We start from the raw sequence: 22,775 nt of genomic DNA on the forward strand, positions 1-22,775 counted from the left end.
TTCAGTTCAGTATGTCTTTATTTCGATTAAAATAATCATAAAAGACAGTACAATCAATATTTGAGAGACTTAAAACAGAGAGAGAAGCTCACAGGTTGGTTCCAAGCAGATGTTGTTACATAAATGGACCACAGTGTCAAATACATAAAATTGGACATTTAGCTTAAGATATAAATGTAATAATAAATTAAACGTTTGTCTTGAGATAAAAGTGTTATAATACACAGTAAAATCCACTGTTGTCTTTTAAAATGATAATATAAAGAGTACAATTTGTCAGCCCAGCCATCAACTCATAACAGCTACACTTTAGTAACTTAGCAGCTAAGTAATTATAGGTCTGATGGGGGTTCCCTATATCTTTTGGCTCGGATTATCCAAGCCCAATTTAGGAATTTAGCTATGACAATAACTATAAACTCCTGAGTGGAGGTCTGCAGAATTCTTAACGCTTCCATGGCAGATCTAACACCCATGATCATACAGATGGGTTTGAGTCATTTAGACCTGGGAAGCTTGTAGGCAGGACATACAAATAAAACATGAGCTACAGATTCATCTTGTTTACTTACATTGAATGTAAATCGTTAAATATCCTACCCCTGTATGCAGCAAATTTCATTCAAATTATCCCAGGATACTTGTCCATAACATTTCTTTTATGTACAATCCGGAGGAAGGTTTCGGGTAAAAAAGTGCTTTCAGAAGCATAGTGTATAAGTATGTTTTCAAAGCCCGTTTCTGAAAGTTATTCCCAATCGCCAATGAAAAAATTGCAATCAGGCACAGACAACTAACCAATTCCATGCATAAACAACGTTTTTTAGAGCTCAATTCTAATACAAATCAGGACATTGAGTTATACCTGTTCTAATACTCCGGGACACATTGTTTATAAACAGTGGAACATTTTAAACATCCGAAGATATCTGGTATAATCCTAAAGACCGTGTGGGTACTGCATTTGAGTCCAATCTGTTTGATTTGATTTGGTATGTATAAAGCACACAAACGAAAGGCTAAGAGAACACCTAAACCTTGTATAGCAAGTAAACAGAGTAGCTGAACTGGTGTATCTGATTTGCTGTTCAGAAGGATATAGAGCATAGAATCTGTCTTTGTTTTAAAGGTAGTTGAATCCAGATTTTGGCACTTAAAACTTTGAAGGACCAGCCACCACATTTGTGGATTGTAAGTAATGAACACAACTCCTAAAATGTCCATTTTATTAAAGAAGTTTTGGAATTGTCACAGTAATATTACTGTTTGCTTAATTTTTACAACGTCAATTCTAAAAAAGTTTAATTTTAAAAGTCATTGCTATCAAATTCCATTTTTTATTTATGTAGATGTACCCTAATGTAGCAAACTTGGCTTCTTTGCAGATGCCACCCCACACTTTTTGCCCCCCATTGTGGACTGTTAGATGCTGGTTTTTGACTCGGATAGTGTGCAGGGACCTGCCAACCAGGCCCCATTGCCCGTGCTCTTTCTCCTAAAAGTGATGTGAATTGTTGCACCCAATTGACAAGGTACTATAACCCCTTGTAAGTCCCTAGTATATGGTACCTGTGGTACCCAGGGCAAGGGTGGAAAGGTCGCATCCAGTACAGCCTGGCAGGTGGGGAAATTAGTTATTCAAGAGGAGTACACCTCCCAAAGACTAGGCACATCTTTAGGGTGGGCTAGGAGGTTCGTATAGCCAAGGAAGGGATCTGCCATGTTAAAAGACCCTAAATTAGAAGACTGTGGGTATAAAGATGATGTACACCCATAGGATCTTGTCATCTCTGGGATGGGTTAGAGCAGGGACAAGTAGCCCATTGTCCATTTTACCTCATGCCCTTAACATCTCTTAAACTGGGATTTAAGGGGCTCCCCCGGAATCAGAACCTCAGTTCTGACTTTGAATCCAAGAAGAGGCACAGAGAAGATGCCGTCACCAACAACAAGTCTCTGGATTCTGCTGCAGTGCAAAGATAGGGCACTTAAGTTCCCTGAAGAGACCATATACTGGTACCGAGGGTTTGATGTGTGTCCATGGCAAAAGCTTGCTGCTCCCATCAAGAGGGACTACAGTGGATACCAGAAACCGAAGCGGACTCTCTTAGATTGGTGGGACCAGTCCCCTGTAAGCTGCAGGAAAATTGACGTGCTGCATGGCAAGAATTGTCACCCGCTGGGACTGTTGAGAGTGAGCCCGAAGAGAAGTGGTGTCCTGCAAGACCAGGGTTGGAGCTAAGATTTCACCTAGCTTCAACCCGCTACTCCACTCCTGTTGAGCTCCAGCCACCGAAGAAACAGTGGACTACATTTGCTGCAGCCAAGGCTTGGTGATCGCCAGTCGGGTGATTGACTCCTTGAACAACATCTCCAGCATGAGAGCACCTGACAGCGACAGCGTCCGACATCGACAAAAACTCCGCTGTGGTGTCCCTGCATGCTGAAGGTGGAGTTGTTGAATGTGTGGTAGAGCATCTTTGGTGCAACTTGCCCTGGTAATTGAATGCTGCCAAGTACCTCTGCACCCGGAACCACCAAGCAAGGTAGAAGAAATCCAATGGTTCAACCCGGGTGCTAGGATCCCAAAGGCCTCTACTCTGTGTGGGTAGAGTGGAACTCCATTTCCAACTGTTGTTTTGTCAAGTGCTGCAAGTTTGACAGCTCTCACTGATCCTGTTCGGTACCAAGGGCAGCCAAGTCATCATCATCATCATCAAAAATCTTTATTCGGCTCCAAGAACCATAAAAGTACACAAATGCATTTTGCTAAAATAAATTCCAAGTCACCTCTATACCTGGACTCCCTGGGGAAGGAACAAAGTAACAACTGTTGGAGCTTGACCTAGAACCCGCATGACCTTAACCACAAGAGGGTTAATTTGAACTCACCCTGCAAGTGACCGTCAATTCAATGGGACAAATTTGACAGATTTACTGCATTTATTATTGAACACTTTTAAACTAGACAACTCAGGTTGTTTGTATGATACAAAGTTCATTTTGGTGTCTATATTTATTAAAAAAATACACTCTATTTTTTACAAATTGCCATTGGATTTTCTTCGAGTAGTCTCAATCACTTATCCACCATAATGATAGTGTAAAATGTTTAACACATGTTCCTTGAGTAATGCCTTACTGCTCTTTGCCACACTACCCAGACTGAGCTAAGGAATATTGTTGTTGATTCCAAAGATCATCTCTGTGCTGTGTATTGTGAGTATATTACATGGTAAGGCCCCAGGCATGCCACATAATATTCCACTTTGCAATACCCAATAACTCCTTAGTACCGTTAATGCATCCCATTTCTGAACCCATTAAAAAGAGTACTACCCCATAATACTACATTTCCCTAAACCCTAAAAATCCTTTGCAAGCCCTTTACACTTTCCTTTCCTGAACCCTAAAAGCCTGTAACGACCCTGTAGTTCTACCAGTCGCTGAGTTTTACCAACCCTTATTACCCCTTAATGCTAATTCTCCCCTGATCCCTAAAACTCTCTTACTATACCCTTATACACGATAATGTGACGTTTTTCAGCAAACAATTACCCCGCATACCATCACTCCGCAATTATTACACCGCAAATACAATCACCCCGCAAATTATCACAACACAAACTTTTACAACCACTATGCCTTTACCACGCATGCCACTACAACGCAAAGGCATGCATTTTAAAGGTGTACTCATTGTAAAAGTTTCAAAGGTAAGTGAGAGTACCCTACCCTTCCCTACCCTACACCCTAATGTAGTACCCCTGCACAACCCACCCTCGACACGCAGTTCTTTTCCTACATTTACACTACCCAGCACGACCCCCAACACTACCATAAACCCCTTTTCTTCCCTACACAAACACTGCAACACTACCTTAATACACTACCCCTGCACGACCCTACACTACACAAACACATCTCTACCCTACACTACACAAACAATACAACACTACCCTAAAACACTACCCGTAGCATGACCCTACACTACACAAAAACTACAACACTACCCTAACCACTAAAACGCTACCCCCAGCATGACCCTACACTACGCAAACACTACAACACTACCCTAAACCCTAAAACACTACCCCCAGCGTGACCCTACACTACATAAACACTACAACACTATCCTAAACCCTAAACCACTACCCCCAACATGACCCTACACTGCAGAAACACTACAACACTAACTTAAACTCTTAAGCACTACCCCTGCATGACCCTACACTACACAAACACTACAACACTACCCTAAACCCTAAAACACGGCCCCCAGCATGACCCTACACTACAACACTACCCTAAACCCTAAACCACTACTCCCAGCATGGCCCTACACTACTGAAACACTACAACACTACCCTAAACCCTAAAACACTACCCCCAGCATGACCCTTCAGTACACAAACACTACAACACTACCGTAAACCCTAAAACACTACCCCCACATGACCCTACACTACACAAACACCACAACACTACCCTAAACCCTAAAACACTACCCCCAGCATGACCCTACACTACACAAACACTACAACACTACCCTAAACCCTAAAACACTACCCCCAGCATGACCCTACACTACACAAACACTGCAACACTACCCTAAACCCCAGAACTCTACCCCCAGGATGACCCTACACTACACAAACACTACAACAGTACCCTAAACCCTAAAACACTACCTCCAGCACGACCCTACACTACACATCCACCACAAGACTACACTACACTACAAAATCAATACCCCAGCACGACCCCCACCCCTAAAAAATTAACACAAACCCCCTTACCTCTCTCTCGTCGTGGTTCCACTCTCCTCCTGGTTCCATCTTCATGAAGTCTGTATTTTATTCACAACGCGAGTGCATTTACCATACATGCCTTTACAACGTAAAACGTTGTAAATGCATGTGTGGTAAATACACATGCGTAGTGAAAAAATGTGGAGTGATGGTATGCGGGGTCAAAGACCTCGCGGAGTAATGGTATGCGGACTCAAAGTCCGCGGAAAAAAAGATTCGGAATAAATGTAGATTACACTTACACACCCTTACCTGAAGTCACCAACCCCTTGCTACCCCATATAGCTACCAACCCCTTACTTCCCTTTGATGCAACCCTCTCTGAACCCTAAAAACCCTTACTAATCCATTACACATCCATTCCAGAACCCTAAAATCTGTTACTACCCCTTAATGCTACCTTTGCTTAAATCTAAAAATCCCTTACTATCCCTTAAGACTCACCATTCATGAACCCAAAAAACGCTTACCAACCCTCAATGCTACCTTTCCAAGGACTCAAAAAACCTGAACCACCACTTGATGCTACCCTTCTCTGAACATTAGAAAACCCTTACTAACTTTTAACACTACTCTTATTTGAAACTTAAAACCCCCTACCTACCACTTAAAGTTACCAAGCCTTGTACCCTACTAACTCCTTACTACCGCTTAATGCGTCCATTCCATGAATCCTAAAAACTCCTTACTAGTCCTCTGCCGCCTTTGCCACCTGATCCTATCTATTTTATCAGGAGGATGCCCCCTTGACCCTGCTCCCAGATACACTTACATTTGCCCTAAAATACAGAACATTTATAACATTTTTGTAGCCACAACTTTTATTCATTCTATTTTTTCAGTAGACATAATTTTTGACCCAACCTTTTTAATCTATATTTTTTTCAACGGTATGTTTACTGCAAATATTTTTTGAAACCCAGTTATCTAAAGTCTGGATGGTGATCTTAGTGCCAAATGCAAGTGAAACTTCTGACAGCAGTTTTTGATCAGTCCAGCTGAAGAGATATTAAGTAAGTCTCCTGGACAAGAGCTCTCAAAAATGTGGATGTGGGCACTGGAGGCTGACCTGGAAGAATCCTAAGGGAGATGGGTCCCACTTTGGTGAGATTCAGTGATCCTGAGGGATATATGGAGACTCTTAGGCAGTGGAGGAAGGTTAATGTTGATTGAAGTGAGCATCAGGCCATGTGGTTAAAGTCTCCTAGAGAACATGAACATTATTTGAGGGTCACCAGGGGTCACAGGTGTGACTCCTTGTTTACCCCATGAGACCCTTGACACTGCTTTTGGCATCCATGACCTCAAAGGTGGCAAAAGCAGTACCAGGAACACTGGGGTGGCTCGCCCTTATTCGCTTCGGTTGGGGCTCCACTCTCCTTTTCGTTTGGCAATTTTTTATGACACTAATAGTGAATAAGATTACATGATGCACTAATAATGTAATACAAAATGGAGGACAATTAGATGGAATGGCACCTTTGCTTTCAGTTGAGGTAAGTAAAATGCATTTAAATGTGTGCTGTGTTCATGCTTGCTGGTGAGAGTGTTTTAAGTGAGAGAAAGAGCGTGTGTATGTGTGAGTATGTGTGTTTGTGTAAATGTGCGTGAGTGAACATGAGTAAGAGTCAGTGACAGCGAGGGATAATGTATGAGGTTGAGTGTCAGTAAGTGAGTATGAGTAATTCTGAGTAATTCAGACTGAGTGACAGTAAGAGACTGCTTGTGAATGGGAGAGAATAAATGAGTTTGAAGGAGTGTTAGGGAGTGTGAGAATCAATGAAAGTGAGAAAGATAGAGAGATAGAAAGACAATGAGTCTGAAAAAAGCAGTAGGGTAAGAGTGAGTGCAAGTAAGCGTGCGTGAGAGAGGGTTTGAGTCAAAGTAACAGTGAATTTGAGTGAGAGTGAGCTTGAATGAGGGTGAATGTATGACAGTGAGTAGTAATAAGTGACAGTGAGTGAACAATGATGAGTGAGAGTGAGAATGAGTATAAGAACACAAGTGACAATAAATTGATGAGTGCAATTTGGTGATAATAAATTAGTTTGAGTGAGTGAGAATTTGAGTAAGTGAGTGAATGTAAGTGAGCATGAGCGAAAATGTGGTATTACGCATGTGAATCGCCCTTTTCCCCAACATAGTGAACTTAATTTTTGTCTTCTGGAGCAATCCATGGCAAAATACTGGACCTTGAATCCTGGAGGCAATCATTAGCATGTCAGGCACCAGTGAGAAAATACTAGCAGACTATAGATACATTTTGGCATAATGCTAGACGTTTGGTACTGCTATACTAGAGGTAGTTCTTGGCATATAGGGCACCTTTAGAAAATGCTGGACCTGGCATAGTTCAGGAAATTCTTGGCATGAGGCACCCATATCAAAATGCTGACACTGGCACATTTGTAGTACTTATTGTCGTGATGGAGGACAAGTGTACCATATGAGAACGGCTAGAATGACAAAATTGTGGTCCTGACATTCTGTGATAAAGGTAATTTTTAAAGTAAGAGTCACCCATGGTAAATGGATAGCTTTAATTGCAAAATTTTGGCTCTGGTATATTTCATGCAATATTTGGCCAAAGAAGACCCCCATGACAAACTACTGGCCCTGGCACAATGGAGGCACTTTTTGACATATGGGAACACCCATAGCTCATTTTGGAAATATGGGGTCAACTCTTAGTGAGTGCCAGATTTCATTGTCTTGGTACACCATGAAAGGACTTGAGTATTTGAATATTTAAGGAGTATTATTTCAAAGCCTATGGCTTTTCAACAAATGTATGTGAAAGTTGTGCTTTAAGTGGCACTGTTAGATCCCTGTTTTTCAAAAAATGTCTTAGGGGTAGGACTTTTAGAAGAGGTCTTACACACTTACTTCACTCAATCTCTACAGTTCAGGGCCAGTATTATGAACCAGAACTTTCATAGACCATGTTAGCACTCTCATATAGGTAGTATCTAAAATGTATCTATGTTGTGTAGTTACATTGGTAATGCAAATGTTATAGAACTTCAAAAATGTCACGTATTGATATTTCATCACTGTTAAGGTCATATGAAGTTATCTCTGGAGAAAATGTAAGTCAAAGGTAATATGATGCTACCTGTGATATCATTAAGGTCAACGAGCGTGTGATGTCACTTCCGCAATCCGTGGCATCTTGGTGAATCACCGTTCATGACAGAGACAGGAAAGAAGATAGTATGTGAATGTGGGCACCTCAGAGGGACATATATGAGGAGAGGTTGATGGAGGGATGTGGCAAGAGCTTTTACAGAGCTCTTTATGAACACTCAATCAGGGTGAGATGGAATGGAGAGAGCTAGTGTCAATAGGCAGAAAGGCTTAGGTAGGTATGCAGAGAGTTTGGGACATGAGGTGGAGTTCTAATGGCTGCATGATCTTAATCAGAAGGAAATGGAGGAAGCATTAGAAAAAATCAGGTGGACGCTTGGACTAAGTTTGGAGACTGCTTCATGGTGAGGTGAACTCCAGGGGGAAATGCAGGGAACCTTCCAAAATAGCTAGGAAGCCTCTGGGAAAATCTGATGAACTCTCAGGGAGATTTAATGGCACATCAACAAGAAAAGGAGAGGAAGCATCAGAAAAAATCAGGTGGACGCTTGGACTATGTTTGGAGCCTGCTTCATGGTGAGGTGAACTCCAGGGGGAAGAAGGGTCCTTTACAAGGTGTGGAGGGAGCATCACATGATGTGTAGGTATAAGGTTCCTTTACAAGATATAGAGGGAGCATTGGCATTGAATGATGTGTAGGAAGGATCAGAAGATTTTGAGGGATTGTCTGGCAAATGCCATGGGAGCCCTTGCAGATATGTAGTGGGCCTCAGGGACCATTCAATGCTTATAGAGGGAGGCTCAGCATATGTAAAATCTACTGACGGCAGGTGGCGGGAATCTCAAGGAGATATGATAGATTCTTGAGGATGTATGGAAACAGATTTGTGAGATATAGGTAGACCATTGAGAACATATGAGGGAACTTGTGATATATGATACACCATTGAGGACAGGGGAAACAAGGCTCAAGGATTTATGATAGAGTATCACCGATATATGGAAGGAGCCTCAGTAGGCATGAAAGATCATTGTTAACACATCGAGGAAGCCTCAAGCAGATGTAGGTGGATCCTCAATGAGATATCAAGGCAATAATGCCATGCACTGTAGAATTTTCACTATCCTTAATAGTAAAAATGTTCATTCAAAATACAAAACAACTTTTCGAATAGGTTGAGAGAAATCTTGTTCTCGTTTTACTCCCACCCTTCCTTTCTCTTAACAGTACTTGATTTTACAGCATATGCCTCTTACTTACAGCAATCTGGCTCATACCATAGTTCTAGCAAGTAAAGAACCTGCATGAAGATGAGAGTCAGTGTTGTTCTAAACTTGAGAGGAAGCACAGATGGAGCCCATACATAGTTTTCTTCGAATAACCTTATAATCACATTATAGACTGCAAATTGGACTAGCTTCCAAGGCAAATTCCCAATAGCAAAATGTATTCATTTACTTATTTTGTTTCTATAGAGTGCATCACAAAAAAAAGATTGTCCATAGATGCTTTCAAATAGACCTGAATTAAAGAACAACCTAGGACCTTGAGATAGTCACCACCGAACAATCCTTCCTACAAGAAACATTTGGGTTAAAGAACCTTCCTAAAACTTAAGTGGAAAGGTATACATATACTAAACAGTAGCCTAATATATGTTTATCTTCAGAAATCACAGAACACCTTACACCTTGCCTTCTTAATTTAGAGCTCCTGCACAAGAGGGCTGGGTCCAACAGGCAAAGTTGCAAACATTATCTAGGATTGTATGCTTGTGATATCAAACTAGCATCCTAGTTTTGAAACTGATAGCCAGCTGTGCTTTTCAATTGATGTAATCTGATGTTATCTGTGGTGTTCAATAACTAAAACAGTGTGTTATTCTTCTTTCAGGGCCAGGAAGTGACAGTACCATGGAAAAGCTGGTTGTCTACCTGGTGATGCTCAGCACTATGGTGAAGGCTCAACATTGCCCTGGCCGCTGCATCTGTCAGAACATATCTCCCACACTCACTATGCTTTGTGCCAAAACCGGGCTTCTCTTTGTGCCACCGGCCATTGACAGGCGGACAGTTGAGCTCCGGCTGACTGACAACTTTATCACAATTATCAGAAGGAAAGACTTTGTCAATATGACCAATCTAGTCCACCTCACCCTTTCAAGAAACACAATCAGTCAAATTATGCCCCTTGCTTTTTCCGACCTACGTGCCCTGCGTGCCCTTCACATGAACAGCAATCGACTTGCCGCACTCCGTAATGAGCACTTCAAAGGGCTTGGGAACCTACGCCATCTTATCCTAGGCAACAACCAAATCAATACCATTGAGCCTGGGTCTTTCAATGAATTTATGGCCACTATTGAAGACTTGGACTTGTCGTACAACAACCTGGAGACTCTCCCCTGGGAGGCCATTGGCCAGATGGTCAATTTAAATACACTCACTTTGGATCACAACTTGATTGACCACATAGCGGAAGGGACTTTTTCAATGCTTCATAAACTGGTCCGTCTGGATATGACCTCCAACAGGCTGCACAAACTTCCTCCAGACAATCTATTCCTGAGGGCCAAAGTGTTGGCTAGTGCCAGGAACTCCCCCTCATCTTCTCTGGCGATCAGCTTTGGGGGAAATCCTCTGCACTGTAACTGTGAACTGCTATGGCTTCGGCGTATGACTAGAGAGGATGACTTGGAAACCTGTGCATCACCAGATCAGCTGATGGACAAGTACTTTTGGTCCATCCAAGAGGAAGAGTTCATCTGTGAACGTCCTCTGATCACACGAAATTTTTCCAGCAAGCCATTTATTATGGAAGGCCAAGCAGTAAGCCTTAAGTGCAAGGCAGTGGGCGACCCCGACCCATCAATTCACTGGATAGGCCCAGATGGGAAACTGATTCACAACACAACCAGGGCTGTGATATTTAACAATGGCACACTGGATATTTTGATTACCACTCTAAAGGATAATGGAATTTTCACATGTATCGCCTCAAATGCAGCTGGTGAGACAACAGCAGCCGTGGTAGTCACTATCGTCCCCTTACCTCTATTTGTCAATAACACAGGCAACATTAGAGGGCCAGACCCTGGTTCCTCGGATATCACAACTTCCACCAAATCAGGAGCAAATGACACCAAAAACCATTTAGACAAGAAAATTGTGGCAGCCGACCTGACCACAACATCTGTGGTAATTCACTGGCCATCTGAAAGGCATATCCCTGGGATCCGAATGTACCAGATACAATACAACAGTTCCTTGGATGATTCACTGGTTTACAGGTATGTTTAGGTGGGAATGGACATTTTAGGCAATGAAAGGAACCTAAATATTCTCTCAACACCAGTAAGAGCTGAACTGTCTCAGATGGTATCTCTAGATGTACCTGTAGGTGAGGGATTCTCCTAAAAATCTCTTGGACATCAAGAGGACCAGTAAATATACAGGACTAGGAAATATGCAATTATGGGATTTAATATTACAACCTGTGGGCATCCCTCTCCACCCACAAGAATGCTTACTGGTATTTCCTTTCTGGTTGTCAGACACCTACAGTAGAGCTCCACTACCCCCACAAGTTCACTTCCCTACTATGCATCACATGAAAAAAACATCTATGATTTTGTGCACCCTTTATACGCATGGTTTCATCCCTGCTACATATTCCTCTGTGCAGTACTCTACTGCAGTGTAGCTGCATACCGACTTTCAAAAAAATGTCTTGCATCTCCACTATTTGGGAAACAATCCCATGATTGGACATTTCAACCTCTAATCCACATTCCCATCTCCTGGGATCACCACTGTGCAAATACACAGCTTTAGGATTGCCCTTGCAACCTTTGCGCCTCAACCTGCCTTATCTAGAATATATTCTGTTTGGAAAAGACCCATTAAATGTCTCATTTAATCTCCTTCATCACACTTCATATATACATATATACACCTCTCCTCAATCACTCGTTTAACACTGTTGTGGTTAAAGAGGTGGGAGAGATAGATGCACAGTATGTGATTTTCAGATTTCACAGATGGTAGTGTACCGATAAGTTACAGTTCATTCAAACACAAGTCCAGTTCCAAATTGCATGTATTCCAAATCGTCTTTATTTTCTTTGATGATAACATGAGACAGCCAACTTGTTTCGTTCACCACAAGTGAACTTCCTCAAGGCTGTAAGGAGACATATAAAATGACATATATCTGCGTTTTCACATTGAAACATATAACAAAAATACAAAAAACATGAATAACCATTTCTAAAGTACACACGACTATTTCACATACACCTAACAAACACCTAACTGCCATGTAATAACCAAACAAGGACAGAAGGAACGATTGCAAAGGAACCCACTAGTGCACCCCTTCATTTACAAAATACACATATTGACAAATGCCTTTAAAAGCAAATTAAAAACTACTGAGATGTGTGAAAGATGAAAGATATATTGTAGTCAGAAACATAAATATAAACATTTCAGAAACATAAATATAAACATTTCAAACCATCATCCTGAGCTTTCAGCTGGACCAGCTGGGTGAGATGGTTGCCCCATCTCCTTTTGTAATGCATCCCAATGTGCCCTATAATTCCTGCGTTCTGGTCATTAAGGGTTCACGGATCTCCAAATCTGATATTTGGAGCATCCTACTAGGTATCACTGGTGATTAGTGTATTCTGTGGCTGATATTTCACAAATTGTGATTTTGGCACAATTCATACAATGTCACCTATATACTTAGTATTACACACAACGGATGTCATAATAATGGTTGTTATGTTACCGATACACAGTTTACTGAAAGCTGCGGTTGATGGTTTGAAATGGTAATATATATATATATATATATATATATATATATATATATATATATATATATATATATATATATATATATATATATATATATATATATATATATATATATATATATATATATATATATATATATATATAATTCTGGCTTGCTACAATATATCTTTCATGCCATGAGTATGTTCCATCTTACACTCACACGTCTCTTGCATACCTGTCCAAACTGCAACACAGGAGCCAGAGACGGGCAAAGCACGAATCAATACTCGATGGCTGCCTTGGGCATCACCAGCAGAGATGCATAATACCAAATTACTACTCTGAGAAGCAATTGTGGCCACATTCCCAGGAGAGAGGGGATCTTAATTATTACTTTGCCCTTCACAGCCAAATCCTTTCCCAAGCCCAATTCTTATTTTCCACACAAACTGTAGGGAGAAAGACACCAGTGAGAGAACAGGATGGGAGTATTTGAGAATAGATGGGTGATAGAGTCTGGCAAGGGGAGGGGAATGGAGTGTTCTTCAGTGGAGACTAGACACCAGCAAGGGGAGAGACAAGGAGGGAATGTGTAGATAGAAAATACATTGATATTAGCAAGATAAGTACGAGAACTGTATGGGCAGAAAATTAATGCCTACCTGCAAATAAATGAAGATAGATGGGCTCTGGATATACATGTCGTTCATACCAGCATAAGAAGGCTCTCTGGACAGCTGAGCGATTGGTACAGAAAATAACAGAATAGAAATGTACTGGTTAGAAGAATAAGATATGCCATGAAACGGAAAGGTAATGTCTTTGGAAGACAAGTTGTAGATACTGATGATAAGACACTGTGGGATTGATACCAACAACAAAAGGGAAGAGGGTTCTCCATAGGAGGATGACTCTGGATAAGTGAGTCATATACAGCATGAAAAAATAAGCTTTGGTAAAGTCAATAGGTCTGTCTTTTTAGGGAACTATTGGGTTATGCAATTGGGCAACTTTGTGTGTGTGTCATACTCGGCTGTCCTACAGAGAAAAACCCTTAAAAAATAGTGGTATAGAATCTGAGAGTTGGGACTTTTTGCTGAACAATTACTCTCAATAAATATTGTTATAAAAAGCAGTCAAATGATGATGTTCGTATTGTAAGTGGTGAGCTTAAAAGGCATACACAGTTATTACTTTTGACCCAAGGAGATATTCAACACCATTCATGAGTTGGCTGCTTCTGACAGGGCGATCTCTAAAACCCCCCGTCCCAAACACTTTGTAATTCCCTTAACTCTTTTTTCTTTGAGAAGATTGCCCTTATTAGGGCCAACATTCCCCCCCCCCTCCCACGGTACTCTCTGCTGTCCCCCCACCCCCCCACCCCTGCCCCCTCCTTCACTCAGTTTCCCCTCTTCACTCGAGACTCTTTGCTTCCTCTTTTAGCCCGGATTAAATCAGGCTCCCCTCGGGATATTGGTCCTGCTTTTGTTCTAAAAGAGCATTTTTCTAACTGCTATTCTCCACCACTAACCTTTATTAATCACTCTCTTAACTCTGGTATTGTCCCCCTTGCCCACAAGTCAGCAGTCATCATCCCTATCTTGAAAAAGCCTGGCACCGATCCTTCCGTGCCCGCCAATTACCGCCCTATCTCCCTCCTTCCTTACCTCGCAAAGGTCTCAGAGGCTCATATCACCAGGTCCCTGAGTTCCTTTGTGGAATCCACAGGCTGCCTTGCCGCCCGCCAGGCGGGCTTCCGCCCGCTGCACTCTACCGAGAAGGTAGTTGTGTCGGTGATGGATCAACTAAGAGAGGGTATTGATACTGGCCGGCCACAGGCTCTGGTCCTGTTAGATCTGTCCGCCGCGTTCAACACGGTGGACCATGACATCTTGTTGACCCGTGTCGAAGCGGCAGGCATTGGGGGCACGGCCTATGCTTGGCTCCGTTCATTTTTGACGGACAGAGAACAGGCTGTCCATCTTGCCAATTTCACTGCTCCCCTTAGGAGGGTGACTTGTGGAGTCCCCCAAGGCTCTTCCTTGTCCCCTTTGCTTTTCAATTTATACATCTCACCCCTTATTTTTACTTTACAGCAGATGGAGGTCTCGGTGTTTAATTACGCCGACGACCTCCAACTTGTTTTCAATCTTTCCTCCTCCCCTTCCTCAGCTTCTAACTTCCAGAAGGTTATGCTTTTTATCCAAGGGTGGATGAACTGCAACCACCTCAAATTGAACCCGGACAAGACCGAATTGGTCCTGACGGGGGGTGGTTGCAGTCCCTGGTCCCCTTCTTTCTGGCCCTCTGCCCTTGGCCCTTCCCCCCTTCCTGTTTCCAAGGTTAAAACCTTGGGTATTTTCATCAATTCCATGCTTACCCTTCATACGCAGACCAATGCAGTTGTGTCTGCTTGTTTCTTCTCCCTTCGGATTATCCGAAGGGTTGCCCGCTTTTTCTCAACTGCTGCACTCAAGCTCATTCTCATGGCCATGGTGCTTTCGCGCCTTGACTATGGGAACGTCATTTACAACGGTGCGCCGGCCTACTTGCTCCGTCGGCTCCAACAGATTCAAAATCAGGCGGCCCGCCTGATTTACGGACTCCCCAGGTTCAATCATACGACCACCCTGCTGCAGTCTCTCCATTGGCTTCCAGTGAGGGAGAGGGCCCTTTTCAAGCTTGGATGTATCACCTACCAGGCCAGATCAGGAACCGCCCCCGTTTTCCTGTGTGAAGCCATTTCCCCCTACCTACCTTCCCGAGAACTCCGTTCTACTCATTTGGCCCTTCTGTCAGTTCCTCGTTTTAGAAAACAGAAGTCCGGTGGGGCCAGATTTGCAGTGCTGGCTCCTTCCTTCTGGAACTCACTTCCATTTACCCTTAGGTCGTCATCTTCCTACTTGGAATTTCGCAAGCATCTTAAGACCTTCTTGTTCTCCAGATCTGTAGCTGTATAGCCCTGTTCCCCGCATCCACTGGTCTTCTGCTATCTAGCGCCATGAAACCGATTCTGGTATAAGAGCGCTCTATAAATATTTTAAAATTCAAAATTCAAATTCAAGGAGTCAATATTTCTGATGCATCTTTAACAAATACAATGTGTGAGCAACGAAAGTACTGTATGTCCATAAACATGTTATCGTGATAGAAAAGCAAAACAAATGAATGTGCAAGGACCATTGGTGAATTTATGACAGGTGAAGATATCCAAACAACATGCACGTTCTAAACAAAAAGGCCATAAACCAGCAATTAGGATGTTGCAGTGTCAACAAAGTAAATACAAAAAAGAACACTTATTGGCTTTATTCTATCAAAAGAGCTACCTGATAGCCATTCACCAAACTCTAACGGGAAAACAAATGAGTTGAAGTAATCATCCACTAAATGGCATAGTTCTGATAAACATTCCATCCATGCAATGGAAAACCATAGAAATCAGAAATCAACCTTTAATATTAGAATATTTCAAATTGTTACAAAAATCTAGGTAAAAATTGGAGCTAACATAACAAGCATTTGCAATGCAATAGGTCTCGCATTAGGAAAGTTTGAGCTATTGGTATTGTAAATGACACATTTTGTATTTATGTGTTGGTTTTGAAAATAGCTAAATTAATAGCTTTGTCATTTACAATGCCAATAGTTTTAACTTTTGCATATGTGACACCTATAGCATTTGTAATGCAAATTGTCTTGTATTTACGTGACTTAGATGTATTGATATTACAAATAACAATGGCTTTTATTTTTTTTTAATAATTACTACTTCAGTTTATTTTATTGTGATGAAAATCCAAAAACAGAAGTAACATAATAACATCTTTTTGTGACATTTGTAATAAAGCTTGAAACATTAAGAGAACATATTTGAACCAGTTGTTGTTGAATGGTTGCACAGATTGATCCTGTGGTGGTGCTGAGTGATGCTGTGGTGGTACGATAGATAGATAGAGGGAGGGAGGGCGATAGATAGATAGAGGGGGGGTGATAGATAGAGGGAGGGCGATAGATAAATAGAGGGAGGGCGATAGATAGATAGAGTGAGGGCGATAGATAGAGTGAGGGCGAGAGATGGATAGAGTGAGGGAGAGAAATAGAGTGAGGGCGAGAGATAGAGTGAGGGTGGGAGATAGATAGATAGATAGATAGATAGATAGATAGATAGATAGATAGATAGATAGATAGATAGATAGATAGATAGATAGATAGATAGATAGATAGATAGATAGATAGATAGATAGATAGATAGATAGATAGATAGATAGATAGATAGATAGATAGATAGATAGATAGATAGATAGATAGATAGATAGAAGTGAGGGCGATAGATAGAGTGAGGGTGATAGATAGCTAGATAGGAGTGAGGGCGATAGATAGAGTGAGGGAGATAGATAGATAGAGTGAGGGCGATAAAGATAGAGTGAGGGCGATAAAGATAGAGTGAGGGCGATAGATAGATAGGAGTAAGGACGATAGAGTGAGGGAGATAGATAGAGTGAGGGCGATAAAGTGAGGGCGATAGATAGAGTGAGGGCGATAGATGGATAACGTGAGGGCGATAGATAGAGTGAGGACGATAGATAGATAGATAGAGTGAGGGCTAAAGTGAGGGCGATAGATAGATAGAGTGAGGGCGTTAGATAGGGTGAGTGCGATAGATAGATAGAGTGAGGGCGATAGATAAATAGATAGAGTGAGAGCGATATATAGATAGATATAGAGAGGGCGATAGATAGATAGATAGAGTGAGGGCGATAGATAGATAGATAAAGGGCGATAGATAGATAGATAGAGTGAGGGCGATAGATAGATAGATTGGAGTGACGGCGATAGATAGAGTGAGGGCGATAGATAGAGTGAGGGTGATAGATCGATAGAGTGAGGGGGATGGATAGATAGAGTGAGGGCGATAGATAGATAGAGTGAGGACGATAGATAGATGGATAGGTAGATAGATAGAGTGAGGGTGATAGGTAGATAGAGGTATAGAGAGAGGTAGAGAGAGGGATAGGTAGAGAGAGGGTTGTAGAGAGAGTGGGGTGTAGAGACAGAGGGGTGGAGAGAGAGGGGTGGAGAGAGGGGTGGAGAGTGGGGTGTAGAGAGAGAGGGGTGGAGAGAGAGGTGTACAGAGTGGGGTGTAGAAAGAGAGGGGTGTAGAGAGAGAGGAGTGTAGAGAGAGAGGGGTGTAGAGATAGAGATGTGTAGAGAGAGAGGGGTGTAGAGAGAGAGGGGTGTAGAGAGGGAGGTGTTGAGAGAGTGCAGTGTAGAGAGGGGTTGTAGAGAGAGTGTGGTGTAGAGAGGGGGGTGTAGAGAGAGTTAAGGAGGTCCCAGAGAGAGTTGTGTAGAGAGAGAGGAGCGTAGAGAGAGAGGGTGGTGTAGAGATAGATGGGTGTAGAGAGAGAGGGGTGTAGAGAGAGAGGGGTGTGGAGAGAGGGGTGTAGAGAGAGGGGTGTAGAGAGAGGGGTGTCGAGAGAGGGGTGTAAAGAGAGGGGTGTAGAGAGAGGGGTGTAGAGAGGGGTTTAGAGAGAGGGGTGTAGAGAGAGGGTGTAGAGAGAGGGTAGAGAGAGGGTGTAGAGGGGGGGGTGTAGAGAGAGGGTAGAGAGAGGGGTGTAGAGAGAGAGAGGGGTGTAGAAAGAGGGGTGTAGAAAGAGAGGGGTGTAGAGAGAGAGCGGGGTGTGGAGAGAGAGGGGTGTGGAGTGAGAGGGGTGTGGAGTGAGAGGGGTGTGGAAAGACAGGGGTGTGGAAAGAGAGGGATGTGGAGAGAGAATGGTGTAGAGAGAGAGGGGGGTAGAGAGAGAGGGGGTAGAGAGAGAGGGGGGTAGAGAGAGAGGGGGGGTAGGTTTTTAGGTCTTGCGTTATCTCAGCGAGACCTAAAAACCACTGAGGAGGAATCTGAACCACTAAAGATAAGTCACGGAGAATTGTCCTAGCTCAAAGCAAGAACATGCACGCTGAGGCTCATCAAAAACCATTGTCCTGTGGAGACTACACAACTAACATGGGTCATCCGGTGACGGGAGGACGCAAGTCCCTGAATGATTCAAAAAGCGCAGACCAGCTGAGAAACACATATAAAGGAAGCGGTACAAAGCAGCCAACCCTTCCTGAAAATGCAATTTTCTATATACAGTCAGAAATATGTTAGGACAGTATGGCCACACAACGTTTATTATTATATATGTATGGCACAGCATTATACTTTATGAAATCATATGTAAATTACTTTTTTGGCTTCATGGTCTGATTTACTTCTGGGTGTTTAAACATCTTGATGTTAAGGAAAACATTGACATGCTGCAATAAAATAGCTTGCACCTGCATGCATATTTTGGCCCATCTGAGAAGCTAGCATTTGAGCCCGCAATTCGACTACAGTTGATTTCTTTTCCTGCTCATAGTTTTGCCGGAACACGCAGAAGTCTGTCAGGAGTTGCCTTTTAGCGCTAGATTAGTGCACCGTTTTCACTGAAACTGACTTGCCAACTTTATGCATATCACTTGATGAAGTTTCCTGAGACTATGTACACAAAATCTTTCTAGAGTAAGATGGATAAGCAAATTTAATTCAATTGACAAACGAGGTAGAAACCCAAGAACAACCATCTCCAAAATGATTGTTAAGCGATCAGAATGTTTCTGGCTAGTTCAAAGTTTAATATTAAACGTTATTTCGGAAAAGGCCCTGCACCTTAGTGTTCCAAAATGATATCAGTAGAGGTCCTGCGCCTTAATGGTTGCAAAAAGGTCGCCATCAAGATCACCCTTAAGGGGTCTCTTTAGACTCTATACAAGCTTTAGCAGGGGTGCTCCTAATTACAAGAAATGGTTCCTCATGGCCATTCTTAACTATTATCTGTGATTTGCAGGTCACAAGACAAAAGCAATAGCTAATAAACAACACTGCAAGAAAAAAAGATACCTAGCACAGCAGTAGGTGGGGGCAAAATGTGGCAACGGAACCAAACATGGTCGGCAAAAATGCAAAGCAAAGAAAATAATTGGAAGGCTAATTGAACGAGAGTAATAAAGATGGTAAAAGAAAATACGAAGAAAAATAAATCATAGTTAAAGAAGGATGGAAGAAACAATAGAAGACAGAAAAGAAGTGAACACAGTTGGAAAGGAGGAAAAAGAAGAAAGGAAGAAAGGAACCATTGCTCCGACGAAACATTCTATTGTATCTTCTTAGAACAGGTTGGGATTGCACGCTTAAATTCTAAATCCGAATCCAGTATTTGTAAAACGCAAACTACTCACCCTAAGGGTCTCATGGTGCTGGGGGTCGTCGGGTGGGATTAAGTGAGCTAGTGCCCAGAGTCACATGGTTCTGAGCTGAGCTGCCACCAGTGATCGAACCGTGAACCCTGCGCTCCAGCGTTAGCCGCCCTGGCCGCTGCTACACACCTCTCCACGGCTTCTTTTATTTAGAGCCATATGGTTGCAAGTAGGGGGTATTTAATTCTTCCAGCGACTCCCATGATTTCCATTGTGGTATAATAGAATATTTGCTGTGGCAATATAAAAGATGTCTCTCCTGTGCTTCTATAGGAGACCTGTTCTGATAATATGTGTAAAAACAAGCATTGGCAAAAAAATGTGTGGCAAAAAAATTGCGGGTTGTGCGCACGGGTGCGTGACGGCAAAAAGTGCTGTGCACGTCCCGCGCGCTTGTGCGCGTTCTCGCAAGCTGATTGCCGGCCTGGAGCACTTCTAAAGGACCTACTTACCTAAAAAATGGGCTAACAAAGCAGTCCAATGCCAGGTGCGCAGCATTTGACATCTTCTGCCATAAACTCAAAATCACTGAGGAAAATACAATCAACCATCATAAATGGGAGGATATCACTAAAATATCATGTTCACCAGCCTGAGATTATCTCGATGAAATCAGCGAACTGCTAGTATTGGCGGAATTATGCCCTGTAGCAGTGAACCACTACCTTTTCAAAAGAACAGTTACAAAAACGACCAAAAAAAAATTCTTAACTAAAAGACAGGGAACCCCTAGAAAAACGCTCTCATGCCATGTTCATGTTAAACAGTTACAGGACCCTGAGACCACAGCAGTACCTGAGAGAAGTTTTAAATTGCAGGATAAAAACAAATATTTGAACTATTGCCTCAGGATTTTACCATCTCAAATGCACAATAGTCCCTGGCTGAGAGCTGAAGGGGGCATGACCTGCCGACTATGTGACCTTGCAATAAAAAATCTGGTCCACACCATCTTCCTCTGTAATTCAACTCTAGACATACCCCGACAATGGCTGCACCCACTCCGGAACCAGCTAGGGGAGTGCTCTGCAGGCCAGCCATTCTGGCTAGCCTTAACTCTAGAAATCAGAGAACTAGCTCCCGAACTGGAACTGTAAAGTACCTTCAAGGAGTAGGGAGGGCATGGATAAAGGCAAAAGACACACAACTGCCATTGGACATAAATCAAGCTACACCCCCCAGTTATGTGATCCTCAGCCCTCAGTCAAACTGTCCTCTTCGACAATTAACCTTTTACAATTGCTGCTCAGTGTTTGTAATTATCATTTAATTTAAAAAAATGGTGTGATTACAAATGTAAATAGCTTCTTATCTTCTCCTCCCTTTGCACTAACACTTTTCTACCATTTTAAGTTTGTTTTGTTCTGATATGGCTAATTAGTTTCTAGAGTTTTGCATATTATAATGATTTTAATTGATCTAACAATAAAGGGTAATTTCTTAGAAGTGGTGTGAAGGGGGCCAAGCATTCACAAAATGTCAGGACCCTGATGGGCAACCATCCATGCAATGGAAAACCACAGAAAACACATGAAAGCCATTGGGTGAAGGGAGCCATCTCAAAGCTCATTCTCTTTCTGTGCTTCTCATTGTACGTTTTTGATAAATTTAGAACAGGAGGTCTGCCAAAGAGTGGATACTGATCTGGTTCAAGTATGTGCAAGGGTGTCCTTGATGGCAAGTTGTCAAATAGCAAATAGAGGTCAGCAGAGAGAAAACAACCAGAAGAGAGATGATCTTGTCAGATTATGATATAAATAGCCAGATGTGGATCTCTTGAGAGGTGAGAGATAGAAACCATCAGGGTTTGACCCTGAGTCCCACACTTTGTAATCTTTATCTCGCTCCACTAGGGATCTGATCGCCTCCTTTGGGCTTAATTTCTATACTTACGCGGACAACACTCAAATTATTATTAGACTGGATGAGTCCCGCAACTGAAGACATTTTCAAGGCTGGTCTCAGCAATGTGGCAGCCTGGATTAATGCCAACTTTCTCTGTTTAAACATGGACAAGAAGGAGGAGGATATCTTTGGGAATCCCTCTGTCTGGTGGGACTCTAGGTGGCCTTATTCTTTGGGAATGCCTCCCTCACCTGTTGGGAAAGCATGCAATTTGGGTTTAATTTTTGACAACATATCATCTTTCAATGCTCTGGTCCATAAACTCTTTTCCACCTGCTGTGTCTGCTTGAAAACATTGAAAAATATACTGCTGCTTACCCACGGCGAACACAAACAGCAGCTCATCCAAGAATTAATAATTAGCCATTTGAATGATGCCAATTCGTTATGCCTGGAACTTCCAAAATATGCTCAGAAAAGGTGATTAAAAAAATACAGAATGGGAGGCTGAGCTTTTTCACTGGTCACTGAAAAGGCCCAGAATGTCTTTCCTTCTGCCTAAGAGCAGAATCCAGGTTGCTCCCTTTCCAAAAGGCTCTCAAGACCTATATTTTTTTACAGTAATTCGACCGCTGATTCCACTCTTTTATTAGTACTAGGAATCTCCAAGTATAGGCGCGCTTTATAAAACTAAAATCAAATTAATACAAATCATTAGATGAACACAATTATCATAAAGAACACAAGAGATGTGTTCTTACAAAAGTAGGGGTTGACAACAGTCAAAGAATTAGAGATGAGGACAGTGGAGAGATTGATAGCACCAGATGAGGACAGTGTCTGTATAATGGAGTGATAGATACTTTAAAACAAAGATGTCTGGTAAAGGGGGGTGGATCTGGCTAGAGGAATGATCCTGTGATGTAGAGCAATGAGAGA

At 42.3% G+C, this 22,775-nt stretch overlaps 1 protein-coding gene across 1 annotated transcript in view; it reads left to right on the top strand.

Moving 5' to 3' along the window:
- The window catches only part of LOC147692703 (leucine-rich repeat and fibronectin type III domain-containing protein 1-like), a 724,644-nt gene that overhangs the window by 674,783 nt on the left and 27,086 nt on the right, over positions 1–22,775 (top strand). The window contains exon 5 of the mRNA XM_086938876.1: positions 9,793–11,188. Within this exon, the coding sequence (XP_086795002.1) occupies positions 9,813–11,188 (1,376 nt within the window). The 5' untranslated portion in view covers positions 9,793–9,812. The remainder of the gene's footprint in view (positions 1–9,792; positions 11,189–22,775) is intronic.

Source organism: Lissotriton vulgaris, chromosome 9, assembly GCF_964263255.1.
Source record: "Lissotriton vulgaris chromosome 9, aLisVul1.2, whole genome shotgun sequence".
In the NCBI taxonomy this organism is placed as follows: domain Eukaryota; kingdom Metazoa; phylum Chordata; class Amphibia; order Caudata; family Salamandridae; genus Lissotriton; species Lissotriton vulgaris.